This window comes from Streptopelia decaocto (assembly GCF_964273445.1).
Source record: "Streptopelia decaocto genome assembly, chromosome: 2".
NCBI classification, from domain to species: domain Eukaryota; kingdom Metazoa; phylum Chordata; class Aves; order Columbiformes; family Columbidae; genus Streptopelia; species Streptopelia decaocto.
Window position 1 is genome coordinate 87,561,758 of NC_138655.1, and position 19,513 is coordinate 87,581,270.

The 19,513-nt window shown below is 41.9% G+C and overlaps 1 protein-coding gene across 1 annotated transcript; it reads left to right on the forward strand.

Annotated features, from left to right (window-relative positions):
* Positions 1 to 12,414: 12,414 nt before the first annotated feature.
* LOC309435659 (ovalbumin-related protein X-like) lies at positions 12,415 to 18,600 on the forward strand (the record flags this gene model as incomplete). Its single annotated transcript, XM_082044168.1, has 7 exons — positions 12,415 to 12,582; positions 13,233 to 13,283; positions 15,248 to 15,376; positions 16,141 to 16,258; positions 17,365 to 17,507; positions 17,849 to 18,004; positions 18,199 to 18,600. The coding sequence occupies 7 exons, from the start codon at positions 12,415 to 12,417 to the stop codon at positions 18,598 to 18,600; spliced, it is 1,167 nt and encodes a 388-aa protein (XP_081900294.1).
* Between the last annotated feature and the right edge of the window lie 913 nt (positions 18,601 to 19,513).

Consider the following 19,513-nt stretch of genomic DNA (forward strand, 5'->3'; position numbering starts at 1 on the left):
CAGACTACTGAAGGAACAAAGGAGCAGCAGAACACCAACCCAAAAGCAGCCCAGGAGCAGAATGAGCTCCCTTATGAGAAGCTGTGGCTCACATAACCTGGGCCCTGCCCACCACCCTTACCACAGTCACCTGGACCCTCACTGGCAATGACAATACCTGCTCTTTTACTAAATCTACTGCATCTGCAATGTGACTGAGTAGGGAGTTAAATTTAATTTTTCTAGGGCATAGGTAGAACAAGATAGATATCATACTAAGCTGTGTAAAAATGTAGCTCATTAAATGCAGTAACTATATTATTATTAGAATTTTGTGCCGAAATTTCCTGTAAAAAATTAAAATGATATTGCTTTACACTGAATTTCTAGCAAGACCACACATACCACCTAACTTCTACTGGAACTACATTCTGGGTAGGACTAAATTACAAACCAGAATTAGATTTGGTGAGAATCTCTTCTAAGAAATAAACCAAGGCTTGCTTTGCCAGACCAGGACTCCAAAGATCTCCCTAGGACTTCTGTCATCTTCCCAGTGCTCCCCAGAGACCCACAGTCCTCTGCAGGGCTTGCCTCAATTCCCAAAGGCTCCCAAGTTCTCCCTAGGGCTCGTCTCAGTTCCCCAGGGCTTGCCTTGGTTCTCCAGGGCTCCTGAGGCCTCTCTTTGTCTCCCTTAGCCTCCATAAGGCTCTCCATGGCTCCCCAAAGCTCATCTCATCTTCTCAGGGCTCACCTCAGCTCACCAGGAATCCCCACTCCTCCCCAGGATTTGCCTCATTTCCCCAAGACTCCCCAGTTCTCCCCAGGGCTTGCCTCAGCTCCCCCAGGCTTCCCAGCCTTCCCCAGGGCTCACCACAGTTCCCCCAGACTCATCTCAGATCCTCAGGGCTCCCTATTTGGCCCCAGGCCTTGCCTCTGTTCACAAGCGTTTTGCATCTTCCCAGTCCTCTGCAGGTCTCTCCTCGATTCCCAAAGGCTCCCTGTTCCTCCCCAGGGCTCTCCTCAGTTCTCCACAGCTTCCCAGTCCTTCCCAGGGTGCATCTCATCTCCTCAGGGCTCTCTAGTCCTGCCCAGGGATCACCCCACTATCATCAACAGGTACCACAAATCCTCTAAGAGATGCCAAAACAGGAGCACCCCCTGAACTCAATTCTAGGACCTCCCCCCAACTCAGAACCCAACCCTGCTCTAGAACTATGTGCTGACATGGAACCTGCTCTAGAACCCCCCTAAATAACACACTAACATTTTAATTGTTACTTTACTTCTAAGTGGATTAACTAGCACACTTTTTAATTTATTTTTTTTTCTCTGCAGGTATTACTTCCAATTACTGCTCCAGTAGTTATATTCAGCTAATTTTAATTTTATTATCTAAATTGGGAGCAATTACTGTCTGCAGAGTTTTAAGTAATAGCTAGAGTAGATGATAGGCATTATTTACTCTCAAAGACTCTTCTAGTTACTCTTATTTAAGTTTTTATTCTAAATGTTTTACAGTAAATAAGGAGTTCAAATCAAAATAATAGAAACCAAGGACCTTGGAATTTCCAGGAAAAAACACCAGAGCACCTGGACATGACTGGAGATTGTTGACCGCCGGCTCCACCACCACCGTGTCCAACAAAACCTGTGGTGAGGTGATGGAAATGACAACGACTGTGGGGAGGACAGACCCATCCCAGCAGGTGCGACATGTAACGCTGAAACACCGGGCAGTGTGTCTTTATTTCCAAGGCAGAACACACACACGTGGCACAGAGAACTCTATTTTACATGAGACGCCGGGCTGTCCTGAGCAGCTGCACTGCAGCATCGTCCCTGTGAGTTGGAGTTCTGGGGGAAACTGGGTGAGCTCTGCACGTTGCAGTGGACCCTCACCTTCCAACCTGCACACAGGAATAACACTTCACCCATCAGGTGACACCAGAAACTAGGAAGGCTCTGAAATATTAGGGAAAACAAAAAGAAAGAAAAGAAAAGAAAAGAAAAGAAAAGAAAAGAAAAGAAAAGAAAAGAAAAGAAAAGAAAAGAAAAGAAAAGAAAAGAAAAGAAAAGAAAAGAAAAGAAAAGAAAAGAAAAGAAAAGAAAAGAAAAGAAAAGAAAGGAAAAGAACTAGGAGAAAAGTGGAAAAGGAGAAAAAGAGGGGAAAGGAAAAAAAGGAAAAAAGGAGGGGAAAGGAAAAAAAGGGGAAAAAAGAAAAATGAAAAAAAGGAAAAAAGAAAAAAGATAAAAAAGAGGAAAAAAAAGAGAAAAAGGGAGAAAAAAGGGGGAAAAAGGAAGAAAAAAAAGGGAAGAAGGAAAAACCCTAGCCTCTGAAAAACTAGGAATCCCCTCAGAAGAATTTACAATCCCACACTCACACAAACCGGTTTCACGAACCCACTTCACGTTCCCCCAGTGTCCTCTCCTCTACCTTCCCCTCGGACACCACATCTACCCGGAACCCCCACCTAAGGGCCCTCGGTGTCCACGCTATCTCGTCCCCCACTTGCCTCGGCACCCCTCCGCTCCCTTCCCGCCATGCCCCCGTGACCATGAATTTTAGTTCTGCCCAACTTTGGTTCCGGCCCGTGTCACAACGAAACCCTTTCTCACTCCCCCCCCGCCCCGCCCCTAGTCCCCTCTTTTACCTTCCCCCACCCCTGTGCCCCTGAACTTTCGTTCTGCCCAGTGTCATATCAAATGCTTTCTCTGCAGTGTCCCTCTTTTACCTTTGTCCCTACCCCTGTGACCCTAAACTTAGGTTCCACCCAACTTTGGTGCCATTCTGTGTCACATCTAATCCCTTTCCCCCTAGTGTCCCATCTTTTACCTTCCCTCCACCCATGTGACACTGAATTTCAGTTCCAAGACACTGGTTCCCCCCTCCCCCTCCCTGATGCCTGGATCCCTCCTGGACGCCTGCGTCTCCCCACAGTGGTACCTGTAAGTTGTGGTCCATCAGCGTGCTGGTCTTGAAGTTGTCCCTGATGAGACTGATGAGCTGTTCAGACTCATACAGCAGGCACACTGTGTGTCCCCAGGCTGCCCCCATGTCCTGGGTAGTGATGAACAAATGTACCAATCTGCAAATCTGATTTCCATGCAGAAATACCACCTGGAGTCCAACCACAGCTTGCCACTCAAAAAGGTAGACCAAACATTAAGCCACACACATACAAGCCTTAACTCCTCTGAGATTAAACCTGCTTCACTCCTGCTGAGCAGGTCCTCACAAAAGAAAGAGCCCTAAAAACACTAGTGATAGGACTGTCTACTACCCCTGCCCATGGCTACTCCACCCCAGATGACTGTACAGCCTTTGCCTATACAATTTAAGCATATCAACAGATTGACCGTGGACTCCTAGGGCTAATCCACCCACCCCTGACTTTACACCTCCAGGCAGAGCAGCTCCAAGCCAAACACGCACATGCTCAGACTGACACTCCACAGAATGCTACAGAAAATGCAACTCCAACAGCACCAGGAACACACAACAGGAAGAATGGCTCCTGGACCAGAGATGCTGTTGAGCAAATGAGCCTACAGGGACACAGTGCTGAGACAAGGAGCCTCTATTGCAACCCCAGAAGAAAAAGTAGTCGAATGTAATGGCCCCTTACAAGACGGTACTGTCGAAACAGAGGCGCGAGAAGCTGGTTTCAAGGCCTGAGAACTTCATGATTCTGGGAAGAAGTTCTAATCTGTTAAACTGGATGGCTAGAGAGCAGAGTAGCCAATGCAGCCAGGAATGATGCCATAAACCACGACCAACCAGGTTGGCACAAGAATGACCCACGCTTTTGGCTGGTGACGCAAGAAAACCACCACACAATTGGCACTACACCCATCAGTACAGGCCTTCCGGATCCTGGGATGGCACCCAAGATGCCTGCCGTGCCCCTTCAGCACAACAAAACTCAAGGATTTTCTACCACACACAAAGCAGACTTCCCAAACTAAACAGACACAGGCTGGAGCTGCCCTGCCCAGCACTAGCTGGCATTGCGCTGAAGAGTTACTTGCACCCTTTATCTGCCCAAAGGGGACTATTCCTGGATTGACCTCTCCCCTACACCAACTTAAAAACCTCTCCATGCAATTCCCAGCCCCAGTGCCTCTACTCAGTGTTCAGAGGGCTGGGGGTTTGAATCCATCCTCAACAAAGGAAAACACCACATCAGGTAATGGGGATCTTCCTGCAGTCGCTGGGTTCCTCTCCATCATCTGCAATAAGAAAAGAAAACACACACTAAGAAGTTCCTGGAGACTGTTTTTAAAGACAATTTTGTCAGTTTTAGTGACACTGCCAGTATAATGGTGCTGTACCCATGGGATCTCTCATGAAACCACTAGTGCTCCCATGGGCCAATCTGAGCTCTGACCACTGCACTCTGACCTGCTGGTTTAGGTCAAAAGCTGGCACCACAATGCTTGGCTGAAGTGAAAAACTGAATTCTAAAGTGAAGCAGCAAGTTGCACACAGGAGCGGTTCATGGCCAAACCTGCCCCATACAATTGCGGCGAGGCAGGTTCTGGGGTTGCCCGGGGCTCTGGGCTGCATCCTTGTGAGTGGCCAGATAATTATTATGTAAAGCACCATCCCTCGTGAAGGCCATGTTATACTTTGTTATCAGAATATCAATTGCTTAACATTTCTGGAACCTGGTCTGACAAGTCTGTTTGTTTTGGTTTGGTTTGGTTTGTTTTTTTTCCCAATGAACAAAAAGCAAGGAAGTGTTGAGACGTCTAATGCAGATATTCATGCTCTCTCTGCTAAACAAGCATGGCTGTGTGGTAATGGTTGTCAGTACTCACAAAACAGTGGATGAGTCCAATTTAAGTTTCACATCAACCATTTAACTTAAATAAACACATACTAAAGAGAATGAATGACCTAGAATTATAAGGTTGTGTGATTTTTTAATATGCTCTCTGCTCCATGTTACTTACTAAGCTGAATTTGCTGAAATATTAAACTGTAAAGTTCTACTGATATTTACCAAAACTGCTACAGGCTACACCAACCATCTGCAAGATAAGGTCAGATTTGCACTTTCCTAGGAAGAATGGAATTTACCAGGGAGAAAAAAACAACTCAAAGGCTAACATGAAGACATTACAGACATCTGTGAAATGAGGCCTGTTTTGCACTTTGCTGAGAAAAGAAGACTTCATTCAGACTAAACAGCACCTTCCAGGCTATAGACTACAAACCATATCTACAGTTAAACAAAGCAAAGGCCCATCTGAGATGAGTGAAAAAGACCCAATGAAAAGCAGAAAGACCCCAGACTCAACTATTGCTATTTGACTGAATCATGGTGTGAATGGTCTGTAAAGATATAAGTTTAGTTCTAAGAGGATCAGTTTTGATAATTGCTCTCAGTATATTGGTGTCAACTTCCAATGGCCGGCCACTATGCTCCTCATCTTCAAGGCTCTCGTCTCCTTTGTGAAATTTTTTGAACTGTCACTGCACTGTACATTCGTTAGCAGTTCCTGGGCCAAATTGATGTTGATGTTGCGAGTTGTCTCTGCTGTTTTACCACACATTTTGAACTCGAATAAGAAAATCACTGAAATTTGCTTTTTTGTCTAACATCATTTCCATAGTCTAAAGTAAATATAAAATAGCAAGTAATAAGTCAGTATCAAAAATCCCCAAAAAGTGGGAAAAGTGCACTAAAATGTTGTATAACATAACCGCATTTATTTAAGAATGTATTCCAACATCAAACAGCAAATTTCAACAATGCAAAAACTGCAATTCCTTTTGCACCAAACTGGAATAGTAAAATTACCAGCAAGGCACAGTTTTCCTATCAATTATCTGGTAAGAGAACAACAAACACAGGCTGTTAGCTCTTCTGAGGAATATGCCATGCAAAAAATAGCCATGTATGTTTTTCAGTGACTGCCATTGGTATTTTGTGTATACCTCTTTGTTTTTTCATATATAAATTACGTAAATAAACAAAACAAAAGAAAACAAAAAACCTCAAACAAACAAAACCAACCAAACAAAAAACCAAAACTGAGAGTGAAATGAGGAGTGTTTTAATGTGTTAGCTTGCATAAGCAGACCTATATATTTTCACACAAAATGTAAAAAAAAAAAAGGGCATATGTGATAAATTCAAGTGCTGTAAAATATTATGCTGAAGAGCAGAAACCTCACAAGATGCAAAGGCATTCTGTGTGTGAGGTAGAAGGTGTGGCTGGAACAAGGGTTGTAACTTAGCTTACTGCAGCAGAAGCAGTTACTTACGATCTTTGTAATTTTTTCTTTTAAACTTGCTCCAGGGATATCTAGATAACTTCAAAGCCAGGAACACATACAGTACAAATACAAAATATATCTATTTTCTCTTCACAAAATCTTATTTCTAATTGCCATCTTAATTTATAAAGCATCTAAAAAATGTGGTGAAAACAACCAGTAGATGAAAGTAACCTCCTGCTGCTAGTGTAGTGGTAGCAGCTCCTAGTATAGAGGGCAGTGCTACCTCAGAATCAGAGAGGTTTATTTAAAATAGAAGACAAATCCTCTACTCTGGCAGCAAGTGTGTTTTGTGTGGGGAACTGTCGCTTGTCCACTTGCAATGCCAAACAAAAAAGCAGAGCAGAGAAAAGCTGGAGACTCCACGCAGTGCCTGTAGCAGATGTGACCCTGAAGGGGATGCCACTGCCTCTTCCCCAGGGACAGCATTGACAGCGAGTGTTGCTGCACAGCCCGCTGAGCCATGCCGGCATTCCTCACAGCCTGCAAACACCTATGCTGCCAAAAAGCAAAGCAAAATAAGTCAAATAATATTTGCATATGCATCCATGGAAAGATAACACCCATTTGTCCCACACTAGACAGATGTGTGTCTTTCCGCGGTTTGATTACTGAGTAACTTCCAATTTACACATGCAACTTTCCACTGGACTCTAATCTCTCTGATGACCGCAGTTCTCCTCAGTTTTCTCTGATATTTGCTTTCCTTTAAACTGTTTCTTAGTACCTATGTACAACATAATTGCTATTATATGTTCAAAAGATTTGCAATGGGTAGACAAAAAGGGTAGAGATTTTTAAGTTGTCATTGAAAAAGCCAAAGAGAGCATTTTTGAGTAATACTTTTTTTTTTTTTTCCCCACATGAAGACTAGTGCTTATTTCCTTCAAACTATACCTGGTAGAATGTTTTATACCAGGAAGTTATGGTTGCTCATGATCCCCGTAAGAAGAACACTCAGACTCTGTAAGGTAGCACTTCAAATGCCATTTATTCGAGATAATACTATACAGGGAAAAAATGAAAGTATTAATAAACTTAAGTTCCTTCAGGGGCTGCACAGATGAGCTACTCAGCAGCTGCGTGCACCAGGCAAGGAGTAGCACTGCTTGCCAGAGAGCCCTATGAGCGTGATACAGTTGCAGTGAATGAGATCCAGCTACCTGAGGAGTGGCAATTGGGCAAGCTTCTTCCTTTCTTTTGGCAAGCATGTGTAGCAGAAAAACAGTCACCATTTTACTGCTGCTTTGTTATAACAAATTGAGTTATTGCTAAAGCCAACCAGCAATCAAGGGGCATAGAGGACTGGTGGATGTGCTTGGCCTCCTTGTACCTTGGGTTGCTGTGCAAACACAATACACATTGACATACCAGCTGCTATGAGCTCTGAAGGGGAAAGGACATGTTAGACATTAACTTCACCCCTGGCCTGACACATTGACTCTCTGAGAGGTTTAATACAAGGGGCTTGTTTTCTTAAAAGTGCCAGCACCAATACCAATGACAGTCTGTCTCCGACTGCATGTGCACTATGCTGAGCTGATCATCTCCAGTAAAGCAAATGCCACGACTGAATAAAAAGCATCTGAATTTCTGTAAAAGGGACTTCTTTGGCCACATCTCAGTTGCATGAGAGATGCCAGTATAACCTCTGCTAAGCATGATGCAGATAGACAGATATGCAAATATTACTCCCAAACACTGAAAAGTGTTGCTGAGCTACCATAAGAAATGAAATATGAAAATCTAAACAGAGAAATGTTGGAAATAACTGTTTTGTGTGGTATTTGTTGTTGTTTTTTTTTTTTTCCTGCTTAATATCTCCTTGATTATTCCAACACTGGGGGAAAACAGCAAAATCCATGAATGGGTTTAGGAATAGTTCCACAATGGACTACCTGGCAGATGAAGGGCAGCAAAGTCCTTGCTGAACTCTTGTCCTGGGACAAATATGGATATGGAGCAGAATTTAAGCTGTTTGTCTTGCCTTACATTGCTACACTGTTAGCTTTTGAATTTCAGGAGAAATTTCGACAGGTTCAATGCCCTAGTTAAAGTTATAAAAGAGCACTTATCTGCTGATGATTGCACATGGATAGCCTGCTCTGATCAAAATTTGCAGCTACTCACAGTATGCTTCTGCAACCACTTTTTCTCTAACATTCAGTGTAGGAAAAAAAATACAAAATAAACCCAAGGGTGTGTAGTGACAGACTGCTTTCTGGAGAAGTTGTACTGCCCCCTCCTTGACCACTGGCAGAAACAAAGTTCCTCTCTTCCATGAGCTCAAGGGTGTTTTAAACTACCTTGCCTCTCTGAAAAAGTAGATTTTCACATTAGGGAAGCTAACATAACTCAGAAACTGAGCAGTTATCCAGCATTCACCCAGCTTACCTGTGTGGACAACTGTTGTGGTGATTGTGCTGCTGCTGAGGTATGAAATGTAGAGTGTACAAAGAAGGCAAATATATTGGCTGGGAGAACATACCAAAAACACCTATGTGCCCTCTTCTGGAGGAGCTGGTGAAACAAGAGGTTTGTTGAGAAAACTTTGATCAATGAGCTGACCATCTGGGCAAGGCCAGTTGTGTCTGTTGAGGTACATGCTCCACAGATGTCCACACAGGTCAAACAATTTGAACCAGAGCATAAAAGAAGTGTAGCTGCCCAGGAAAGCTCTTCATGGAAGCCCCAGAGGCACATTTGAGTCAGTAGCTGTAACTCTAATGCGAATATGTGAAAATGGGAGAATAAGAGAGGAAACGCTTCAGCTCTTTCCTCACAAAACCTGTGCCTTTGGGCAGAAAAGGTTTCATAGAACAAAGTACAAGCTACAGCAGCCCAGCTCACAGAATAAGGAACACTGGAAAAGGTGAATGGAAAGCTGCTTACTGCCTTTAGATTTCTCCATCCTCATCATTGTTATTACACCCCCAGACAAAAAGCTCCTTCTGAGTTGGGAAACTGAAAGCCTGCATTTCAGCAAAATGAAACACACTGTTAAGGGGGAAGTCACTCCCTTTCACTTTCAGAGAGGTTGCACCTATGACTGTATGCTCTGTAACTTGATATGTACAAATTTGGGATTTCTATTATCCACTCCTGTGGCCTTTACAGACGCCAGATTTGTTTCTTTACTGCTCATCAAGTCTATTATTCAATAAAGAGTAATAGCTTTTTACAATTGAATTATATCTGATATTGTGCATTATGATTGTCTAACAGACCATGAATGTTCCTCCAGGTAAATTCTGTGGTTTATTCACCTGCCATAGTAAAGAGGTAAGTATGGGAGATCTATGAGAATGGTCTGTGCATGTTCCATGAGCCTTGCTGCCATGACCTATGGAGAATGAAAATTAAAACTGACCCTCAGTCACCATTTAAATCCTACTGTCTGGTTAAAATCCACTTGTGAATATCTGAATACTCTGGGGTTTGACTTACAACACAGCAAATATGTAATTCCTGACTGTTCCTCAAATCTCTTCCTCTGCCATGCCCACACTCAGACTTCTAATTCACCTCAGCACTGCTGCTTTGAATGTTTTAATCAAAATGAAATTTTAGTAAAATGTGCTTATTCCGAGTCCTTCTCCCCTCCTCCACATGTATGCTGCAGACCCTATAGTTTGACCTCAGGTAAAAAACTCTAATCTCACCTACATACAGAAATAGATGTGGCTGTGGTTTTAAAGAGTATAAGCTATAAACCACACCAGTCTTTGGACTACAGGAACATACTTCTGCATTTTGGCAGACCAAAACACCTCTCAGTACTATTTTGGTCTTGGAAAAAAACAGAAAACACTGAGTTTTTCTTATACGAAGAAAATGTATTTAAAACTCATCTGAATAGAATGATCATTCCCACAGCTGTCTCTGCTTGGAATTGCATTATTTTGCCATCATCAGATGGTCACTGTCCATGAGGAACAGTTGTCCCTCTGTTCCACTGCACAGATGCTGTAGTGAGTTGTTGCACACACATTAAACCTTCAGTGGTTAGCCCACTTTACCTTTCACCCTTGGTGAGAGTGAGTTACAGTGCTTTCCACACTTGCAGCGCTTTACAGGTGAGAAGAAGAAAAGCAGCTACATTTTCAGGGACTGATGCACTTTTTTGAACTCCCTGGTAATACAAGACCCTTTCTTCAGCTGTATCCGTGGATGCTCACTAGTGATGGACTGTGGTGGGAACCGGTTGCTCACTCCCAGATCAGTGCACTCTGACTAGGTCTTATTTTCCTGTAATATTTTGAGATCTTTAGCTTTACTTGAGTGTAAGAACCACCTGATCTGATGTTACAGCTAGGTTTATTAAAAATACATTTTGTTTCACTGGATATATTTGTAACACTGTTTTTGTTCATGTTTTTGCATTCGCTTTTAGTTACCTGTATGGCTCAATCACATTAATGTGCAAGTTCAAGAGAACTACATGAAGCATCATTTTAGACTTGAACTCCAATTACTTTGGTACAGCCTTTAACTAATGGCAAAAGCTTAAATAATCCAATTTTTTCATTAGGTTTTACTTCATTAAATAAAGATTGACATGCTGCAGGTAGAGTACCAATCTAACATTGGTCTACTCAATGTTTAAAAGTGCAATGAATCAAAAGGTCGTGACAAAAAGTAGTGAGTCAAAAGATGACTCTCTGAGGGCTAACAGTGGGAGTGTCTCAAATGGTACAATATATATCACCAAGAGCTCAGAGAATCTGTTTAGGTTCAACTGGCAAGTTGGATTATTATATGCCTCTTTGAAGTTTGTGGGGTAAGTATTTCTTCAAGTAAAATATAATTTCTAACTTGTATTCTTTAATATGGAAAAAAAAAAGGGATGTTTAAGAACTTTATGGTAAGTATAAGCCAGATACGTAAAAAGACAGCATATACAGTAATTTTATCTTGCCTTATCAATATATCTTATACTGTTTGACTGTCAAATACTTTTAGGTGTGCAAAATATGACTGTTTGTACACCACAGCTTTGAGTAGAAACACTTTTTTTTTTTTTTTTTTGTAAATCTGGTGTCACATTAAAACTGGTGGGTTTGGTTTTGGTTTTGTGTTTTGTTTTTGTTTTGTTTGTTTGTTTTTTATAATCTTAATAATTATTTTGGGAATAAAGGCATTTATCTTTTCTCAATCTTACTGTCTGAAGAAGACAGGAGAGGTGCAGTATAATGATTCAGAGTCTGTGGTTCCATAGCCATTAATGCCAGGTGTCTCTCAGGTGACACGATCCACCACATCTGCTCCAAACTACGGATATGCTGCTATTCCTCTAGCTTTAACTGTTTTAGAGATACAAGAACAGTATGCAACTTTCTTGATCTCAGATTCAAAAGAGAGAATGACTACAGGTTTCAAGAAGTATCCTTAACATGTCACATTCATTTGCATGTACAGGTCTTGCACCTGTCAGAATGAATGCAGCTCTGCACTGTTTCAAGCTGTACTGCCAAAACCCATATTTATATGTTAACATATGCTTGCATTTTAACCAATTAAAAAAGCATCAGCCAAGATTAAATGTCTAAAATGGGACTACAACAAAGAGCTCCCCATAATCTAGAGTTCCAGTATCTAAGCAACTGGCTGAGTTTACAGAGCAACTTGTTCCCATTGTTCCTACAAACTACAGGAAAGCAACCTCCAAATTTGTGTCTGGTTGTACTAAGCAACAGTAGGAAGCACACTAAGAGACGAGTGAGGATACCAGGATGCAGGGCATGGTCCAGAGCAGTCACGGAAGAAATAAAATATGACATTTGCATTGTCTCAAATACCATTCAGAGTTCTCTGGATGGCCACAGTGAAACTCATTCATCCAGTGTTATTTTTATCATATTGAAGCACGGATGAAACTATTTCCTAAAAGGCAAGTACAAGATATTATCTTGATGATGAGCTAGTATCTTGCTGAAAGAAAGCAAACATGCATTCAGAGATAAATGGCTCAGGATTTACAATATTTATAAGGATCACAGAATTTGTAGGCTTCATTGGTCCAGCATCCCAAAAATAGCAACAAACTACTGCTTTCTGGGCTATTGACGGTACTTTTTAAAACAAGTGCTACATGTCACAACTATGCAGTCATATTTCTGTTTGCTTCAGACAACACTGATTTCACAATGGGCTCCATCAGTGCAGCAAATGCAGGATTTTCTTTTGATGTATTCAAAGAGCTGAAAGTCCAACATGCCAACGAGAACATCTTCTATTCTCCCCTGAGCATCATTGCAGCCTTGGCCATGGTTTATCTGGGAGCAAGGGGTAACACTGAGTATCAGATGGAGAAGGTAAGTTACATACATGCTTACAAACTCCTTTTGATCCTGTTCAACCCAGCAACAGATGGTCCATGTACACCTCTGGGAATTTCTCCAGTGGAGGGAAGAAAGTCACATAGTCATATTTGGCACTGGATTCAAACTTGCCTAGAAAAAGAATGGCATTCCAAACCACGAGGTTTGGATCTGGAGCTGTTTTATTTTCATATACTGTTGCTTTTCCCCATGAGGGGCAAGAATGGCCTTTGGTTTCCATTAAGACAGAGCAGTCTTGGAGAATGTTTAAGGCAGGTCTCTTGCTTCAGTTTATATTTTCTCACAGACCTGATTCCTTTCAGGTGGAAAGTATACCTTGTAACACACAAAAGATGAAACATCTGGAAAACAAGAGTTACAGTTATAAATACAATGCAGAAAGGTTGTATCTAGTTTATAGACTGAATACCATTAACTGGAAAATAAGGTATCTAAACTGAGGGTCATAGTCACAAATTTTCCAGGTGGCACGAGCAGTAAAAAACCCCCGATTTAAAGCTCACATGAAGTTCTCAGTTCATTTATGATCTGATTAGTCCAAACCTATAGTTTCAACACAAATATCAGTAACTCTCAGTAGACTTCACATACTTAATTTCTTCTATTGCTACTTTCAATTGCAGGTTCTTCACTTCGACAAAATTGCAGGACTTGGAGGAACTATTCAGACCAAGGTAAAGAAATCTAAGGTACATTTATTTCCCTTTCATATTTTTCTCCTGAGAACAGGCTATTCTGACTGTGCTTCAAGTAGGTTCAACACCTTCCCAAACCTTTGCTAATGCTCTTAATCTAAGATATGTAAGTTAAAAAGACCAGGTAAAGAAGGCAGGTTGCACATGTTGCACCAGAACAAGTGACAGAACAGGATAGGAACACCAGACTGCCTTCTTGTGTGGATGAGCATCTGCACACATGCAAGTGCTGCTAGGGGACAGCACTTGAAAGGGGCTCAGCACTTGGAGCCAGGGTACGACAGTCAGACTTGCAACTGAGACTGTGAAGCGGGGCAGGCAGACACTTTGGCAGAAAAGAGCCGAGAAGCCTCGAGGGCTGGAAAGTAACCAACACTCTTTCAGAAGCTACAAGGCCTTTTCCAGCCTCCAATTCTCACTGCTACCCCAAGAGCACCATGAGGGGTCCCAATACCTTGATACCACCAGTGTGCTTTCCTCCATGTTAATCTGCTGCCTCTGTAAAGATAACACAACCCATGCTCCCTGGCCTGTCTTCACCCACTTGAGATCCACAAGTACAAGGTGGAACTTGCAAAGAACTAGAAGATTTCCTTCCCCCTTGCTTTTTTTTTTTTTTAATAAAGAAAAAATGAAGGTAATATCAGCTAGAGCACTTAGTGGCTGATTAAGCATTTAGAAAGGAGCAGTTCAACACAATTCTCCTTCTTATATACTGAAGTCCCAGGCACTGCTGAGCATTGTGCAATTTTCTTACATGCTCTTAGACTCTATCACATGGCACACTATTCTCGGGACATTAGATAGCTGATCAAATTTTTTTCACTGTATTATGAGACACTTCCTGACTCCCTTGTCATCTAGCACTCTTCTCCCATCTGCGGCTTCAGCAGAAAGCTGCCATGAAAATGCAAGCAGAAGCTATGAACTAGAGGCTCTATATCTATGACAATTTGCCCACTGCAGTCATTGACACCTGAACTTTTCTTTTTTTCATCTCACTCCTGAGCCATATGGTTTCAGATTCATCACTGAAATTGTCTGCTGGTTATCACATAGAGTGAGTGTCATCACATGCTATGAATTAATGGTACCTCATTAGTTGCTTATATTGAATATCTCTCCCATGGAGCTTATAGACTATACTACATGTTCATTTACAAATCACAGAATCACAGAATGGTTGGTGTTGGAAGGGACCCCTGGAGATCACCTAGTCCAACCCACCTGCTAAGGCAAGTTCACCCAGAGCTGATTGCACAGGAATGTGTCCAGGCTGGTCTGAATGTCTCCAGAGAAGGAGACTCCACAACCTCTCTGGGCAGCCTGTTCCTGTGCTCTGGCATCCTCAAAGTAAAGAAGTTTCTCCTCATATTCAGATGGAAACTCCTGTGCTTCAGTTTGTGTCTGTTGCCCCTCATCCTATCATTGGCCACCACTGAAAGGAGTCTGGTCCCATCCTCTTGACACCCACCTTTGAGATATTTATAAATATTGATGAGATCCCCTCTCAGCCTTCTCTTCTCCAGGCTGAACAGACCCTGCTCTCTCAGTCTTTCCTCATAAAAAAGATGCTCCAGACCCCTCATCATCTTTGTAACTCTCCACTGGACTCCCTCTAAACTCTGCATATTTTCCCTGGTTATTTGTATTTTATAAATATTTCTCTTTCTACCCTGTTTCCCTGAAAATAAGATCTACCCCAAAAATAAGCCCTAGCATGATTTTTCAGGATTTTTGAGGATACTTGAAATATAATACCTACTCCAAAAATAAGCCCCAGTTCCAGTTCTTGAAAAAATCAATTTAAATAGTGCCCAGGCAGCTATACATATAAAAAAGTAAGCATCTTTTGGAGCAAAAATTAATATAAGACCCTGTCTTATTTTGGGGGAAACAGGGTAGTAAAATAAGCTAACAGCTGTATCTTATCATCAACTCAGTGTGGCAAGTCTGTGAATATCCATCTACTGTTTAAAGAACTCCTCTCTGATATCACTGCACCAAAAGCCAATTATTCACTCCACATTGCCAACAGACTCTACGCTGAAAAGACACATCCAATCCTACCGGTAAGTTGTACATTAGAGTGATTTCTTGCTAAACCCTGTGTAAACCTGTAATCCAGGAGGACCGGCCAGAGTAATGATCTGTTAATCCAGTCGTCCCCACTGGTGTGGACTTCCACAGCTTTTCCCTTTGCCACAGCCCTGACAACAACCTGAATGAAAAGTAATTCCAGGCAAAACAATGGTCCTATTAAAAAATGAATGGAGTAATAAACAAAACTATTTGTTAATGTAATCCCACCTCCCCACTTGCTCCCCCAAAGTGTTTTCATTTTAATAGGTTGTTTGAGTTATTTTTTCAGGAACTAATTTGACTTCATCACATTTCTTCACTTGAAAACTTCACCTCAAATCGTCTTTTCAAAGCGTAAAAAGCTTTCATTTAGCACTTTCAATACAAAACATTCAAATACTTTAAATCAAAGAAACTTATCTTTAAAAAGAAGGAAAAAATGCTTTTAAAAAAGGATTGGAAATAATGATAATAAAACACTCTCAAATCAACATGGAACTGTTTCGGGGTCAGACTTTCTTCAAGAAAATTTTTAAATATTTCTAATGTTTACTCTTAACTGATCAGATCTAAAAATATCATGGATCAGAATAACTTTTCTGGCCCAGTTTTGACAAGTTCTTCAAGGAAAGAAGCAATGAGAACAGCCTGACAATGGCATCACTACAAAAATCCTTTTAGCCATATTTTATTTCACCTTCATACTGTTTTTAAAAAATTACTAGTTTGGTGACTACAATTACTGTCTTTATAGATCTACTTAAAATGTGTGAAGAAACTGTACAGAGCAGGTCTGGAAATGGTCAATTTCAAAACAGCACCAAATCAAGCCAGACAGCTCATTAATACCTGGGTGGAAAATCAGACAAATGGTAAGGTCAGACAAGATTTTGAAATATACTTCCCTTTTGCAACTGTATTTGAACTACTTCTAAAAAGACTAAATATTAGAGGAGAAATTTCCTCCTCTCATCCCTTTTAGAGGATATTTCCTGTGGAAAGGGATGACTCTATTGCACCTGTGTGGCACTGACAGTGTGTTTTAAACATATCTGGCAAAGGCAGAGGTGCCAGGATATGCACACTTTTTGTGTTTGAAGAGCTTAACTCATGCAAAGTTAGTCTCAGCTTCTCTAGAATATTGACATAATTTTACAAGCATGTGTTGGATGAGTAAACAGTGGGCTTCCAGGGGAGAAGGTAATGCACACACTGGGCTGAGGATGGGAAAGAATGTTTCAGGAGCTGAGGTGGGAAGAAAAACAAGAGTGAATTGTGAGAAAGAAGCACAGTGAGAAACTGAAAAGCACAGTGAGAAACAGAAAATCTACATTGCTGCTTTCCTCTCCTGTTCTTTCTTTTCTATATAACTTTTTTTCCAAGTGCTGGTTAGAAATATTCCTGGGGATGCATACCACTCTTGAACCTACCTGTCTTCTTGCAGAAATGTCTGGACAGGTGCCAGTCATTCTGAATTAACTAATCCTCACAAATCACAGAATCACAGAATGTAAGGAATTGGAAGGGACCTCAAAAGATCATCTAGTCCAATCCCCCTGCTGGAGCAGGAACACTTAAATGAGGCTACACAGGAAGGCATCCAGGTGGGTTTTGAATGTCTCCAGAGTAGGAGACTCCACAACCCCCCTGGGCAGCCTGTTCCAGTGCTCTGTCAGCCTCACTGTGAAGAAGTTTCTTCTCAAATTTAAGTGGAACCTCTTGTGTTCTAGTTTGTATCCATTGCCCCTTGTCCTATCACTGGTTGTCACCGAGATGAGCCTGGCTCCATCCTTGTGACACTCACCCTTTACATATTTATAAACACTAACGAGGTCACCCCTCAGTCTGAACCTGAATTCCATAAGCAGACCTTTGAAGGAGAGGAAGTCAAGTCAAGCAGCAGCATGCCAATAGACCTCTAAAATGCAACACTATTGCTATGAAATTTTACACTCTCTGCCCTGCTTCTTTGTTAAAGGAAAGATCCAAGGTTTCCTTGAACCAGGCTCGGTTGATCTTGATACTGTTCTGGTCCTTGTGAATGCCGTTTACTTCAAAGGGATATGGAAGACGGCATTTAAAGAAGAAGACACTCGGGAATTTCCCTTCAGAGTGACAAAGGTAGGGGGACACAGACACAGCTTCTGGCCAGGAATCCAGGCTGTTGGCTCACACAGACAGGAGTTTGGGTGATACACACAAGATGTGGTCATTGGCCGTGTGGTTTAGCTGAGTCCCTCACTGTCAGATTTGCAAGTGCTGTGTCTGACCAGGGCAAGCCAGCAGATGAAAGATGAAAATGGAGATACAGCTCTTCTTCAAAGGCAACATGCTTGAAGACTGAGCCCTGTCTTTTTCAAAGGACTTGTACATTTGCCTGCTTAAAGAAAAAATTCTCCCTGGTCACATCACCTCACGTTTCACATTCTGTGATTTCATATTCTATGATTTCTATTTTGCAGCAAGAAACCAAACCTGTGCAAATGATGTATCAGAACAGTACCTTCAAAGTGGCAGCAGTGACTGCAGAAAAAATTAAGATCCTGGAGCTTCCGTACGCCAGCGGGGAGCTGAGCATGTTGGTGCTGTTGCCCGACGACATCTCTGACCTGGAGAAGGTATGATCCTGGCTGGCAGACCATTAGAGTTGTCACTTCAGTAGGACCTGGCTACCATCCAGAGCTTTTGCTGTTCATTTACACCATAGCTGCCTACACTAGGACTTTTTTCTTTTAAATTTTATTTTTGATTTAATGGTAGGAAGAAATTGTGTTCACATCCCAAGCATTTCATTCCCTGCCTCTTTTTGCAGCTTGAGAACAAAATCAGCTTTGAAAAACTGACAGAGTGGACCAGTCCTAATGTGATGGAAAAGAAGAAAGTGAAAGTGTACCTCCCACGCATGAAGATGGAGGAAAAATATAACCTCACATTTGTCTTAAAGGCCTTGGGTATGACTGACCTGTTCAGCCCTTCAGCCAGTCTGTCTGGCATCTCTTCACAAAAGGCCCTGAAGATATCTAAGGCCATCCACAAGGCGTACATGGAAGTTAATGAAGAGGGCACCGAGATGCCTGACTCAGCAGGGGTGATGGGAGACATCAAACATTCCTTTGAACTTGAAGAGTTTAAGGCTGACCACCCTTTCCTTTTCTTGATCAAACACAATCCAACTAACAGCATCCTCTTCTTAGGTAGATATTGTTCCCCCTAAAGAAAGAAAGAGCTGGAAGTAATGTTTGCCTTCCCCTCAGAAACACACCCCTTTTAGTGTAACATTGTGATGTAATCTCATCTTTTCAATATTTGCTCCACGTGGAAAACCTAATCTAAGAAATGCCCATTTGGGAAGCTTCTATAGCAAAGACATAATTGCAGGTGAGGAAACAGCAGCAAGTGTGTTTGTGTTTACTCCTTTCCCTTCTCATACTTCTTTCAGGATTGCTTGAGCTGAGCCAAGACTGAGCCAATAGAGACTAGAGGCACCCACCAGCCAGGAAGGGGACAAGTGATTTTCACTTGAGGAATAAGTTGCAGGCACGATTCCAAGTCTTTGGGAATCTATTACACAGAAAGCTCTGCGTGGGTGGTGCTCATCTCATTCCCAGATAGCATCCTGCTGACAAACCCATGCTGCTGTTCCTGAACCACAGGGTTTGAGATATCCCGTCTGGAGGAGGTGCTTGTGGATAGGATTCTGCTATGCAGGCTATTGGCTGGTGCCTATGTAAATGTTAATGTGTTTTACTTAGCTGTTGGTAAAGGGTGTATGTGTCCACTATCACCAGAGTTGTCCTCTCACCACGAGTTCCTCGTCTAGTTCTCAATTTCTTGCAGAGGTTCTCCAAAGTTGTGGGGAGTCTCCCACTTCAGAGAGCACAAAGAGATCTAACTTTCTGTAGGTGCAGTTATGCCTTCTCACAGAGTGTAAATTCAAAGCCTGAAACATGGACATCCAGGTGATTCAAATGATCCAGAACTCAGAACTGCCAGACATAAAAGCTGCCTGAATTCTTATTTAAAATATTGGAAGATGGTTCAAATTTGAGAACATTTAGATTTTTTTGTGAAAAGTCCTGCAAGTGGTACTAAAGATTTCTCCATGGGAATTTTGTGAAAAAACACAG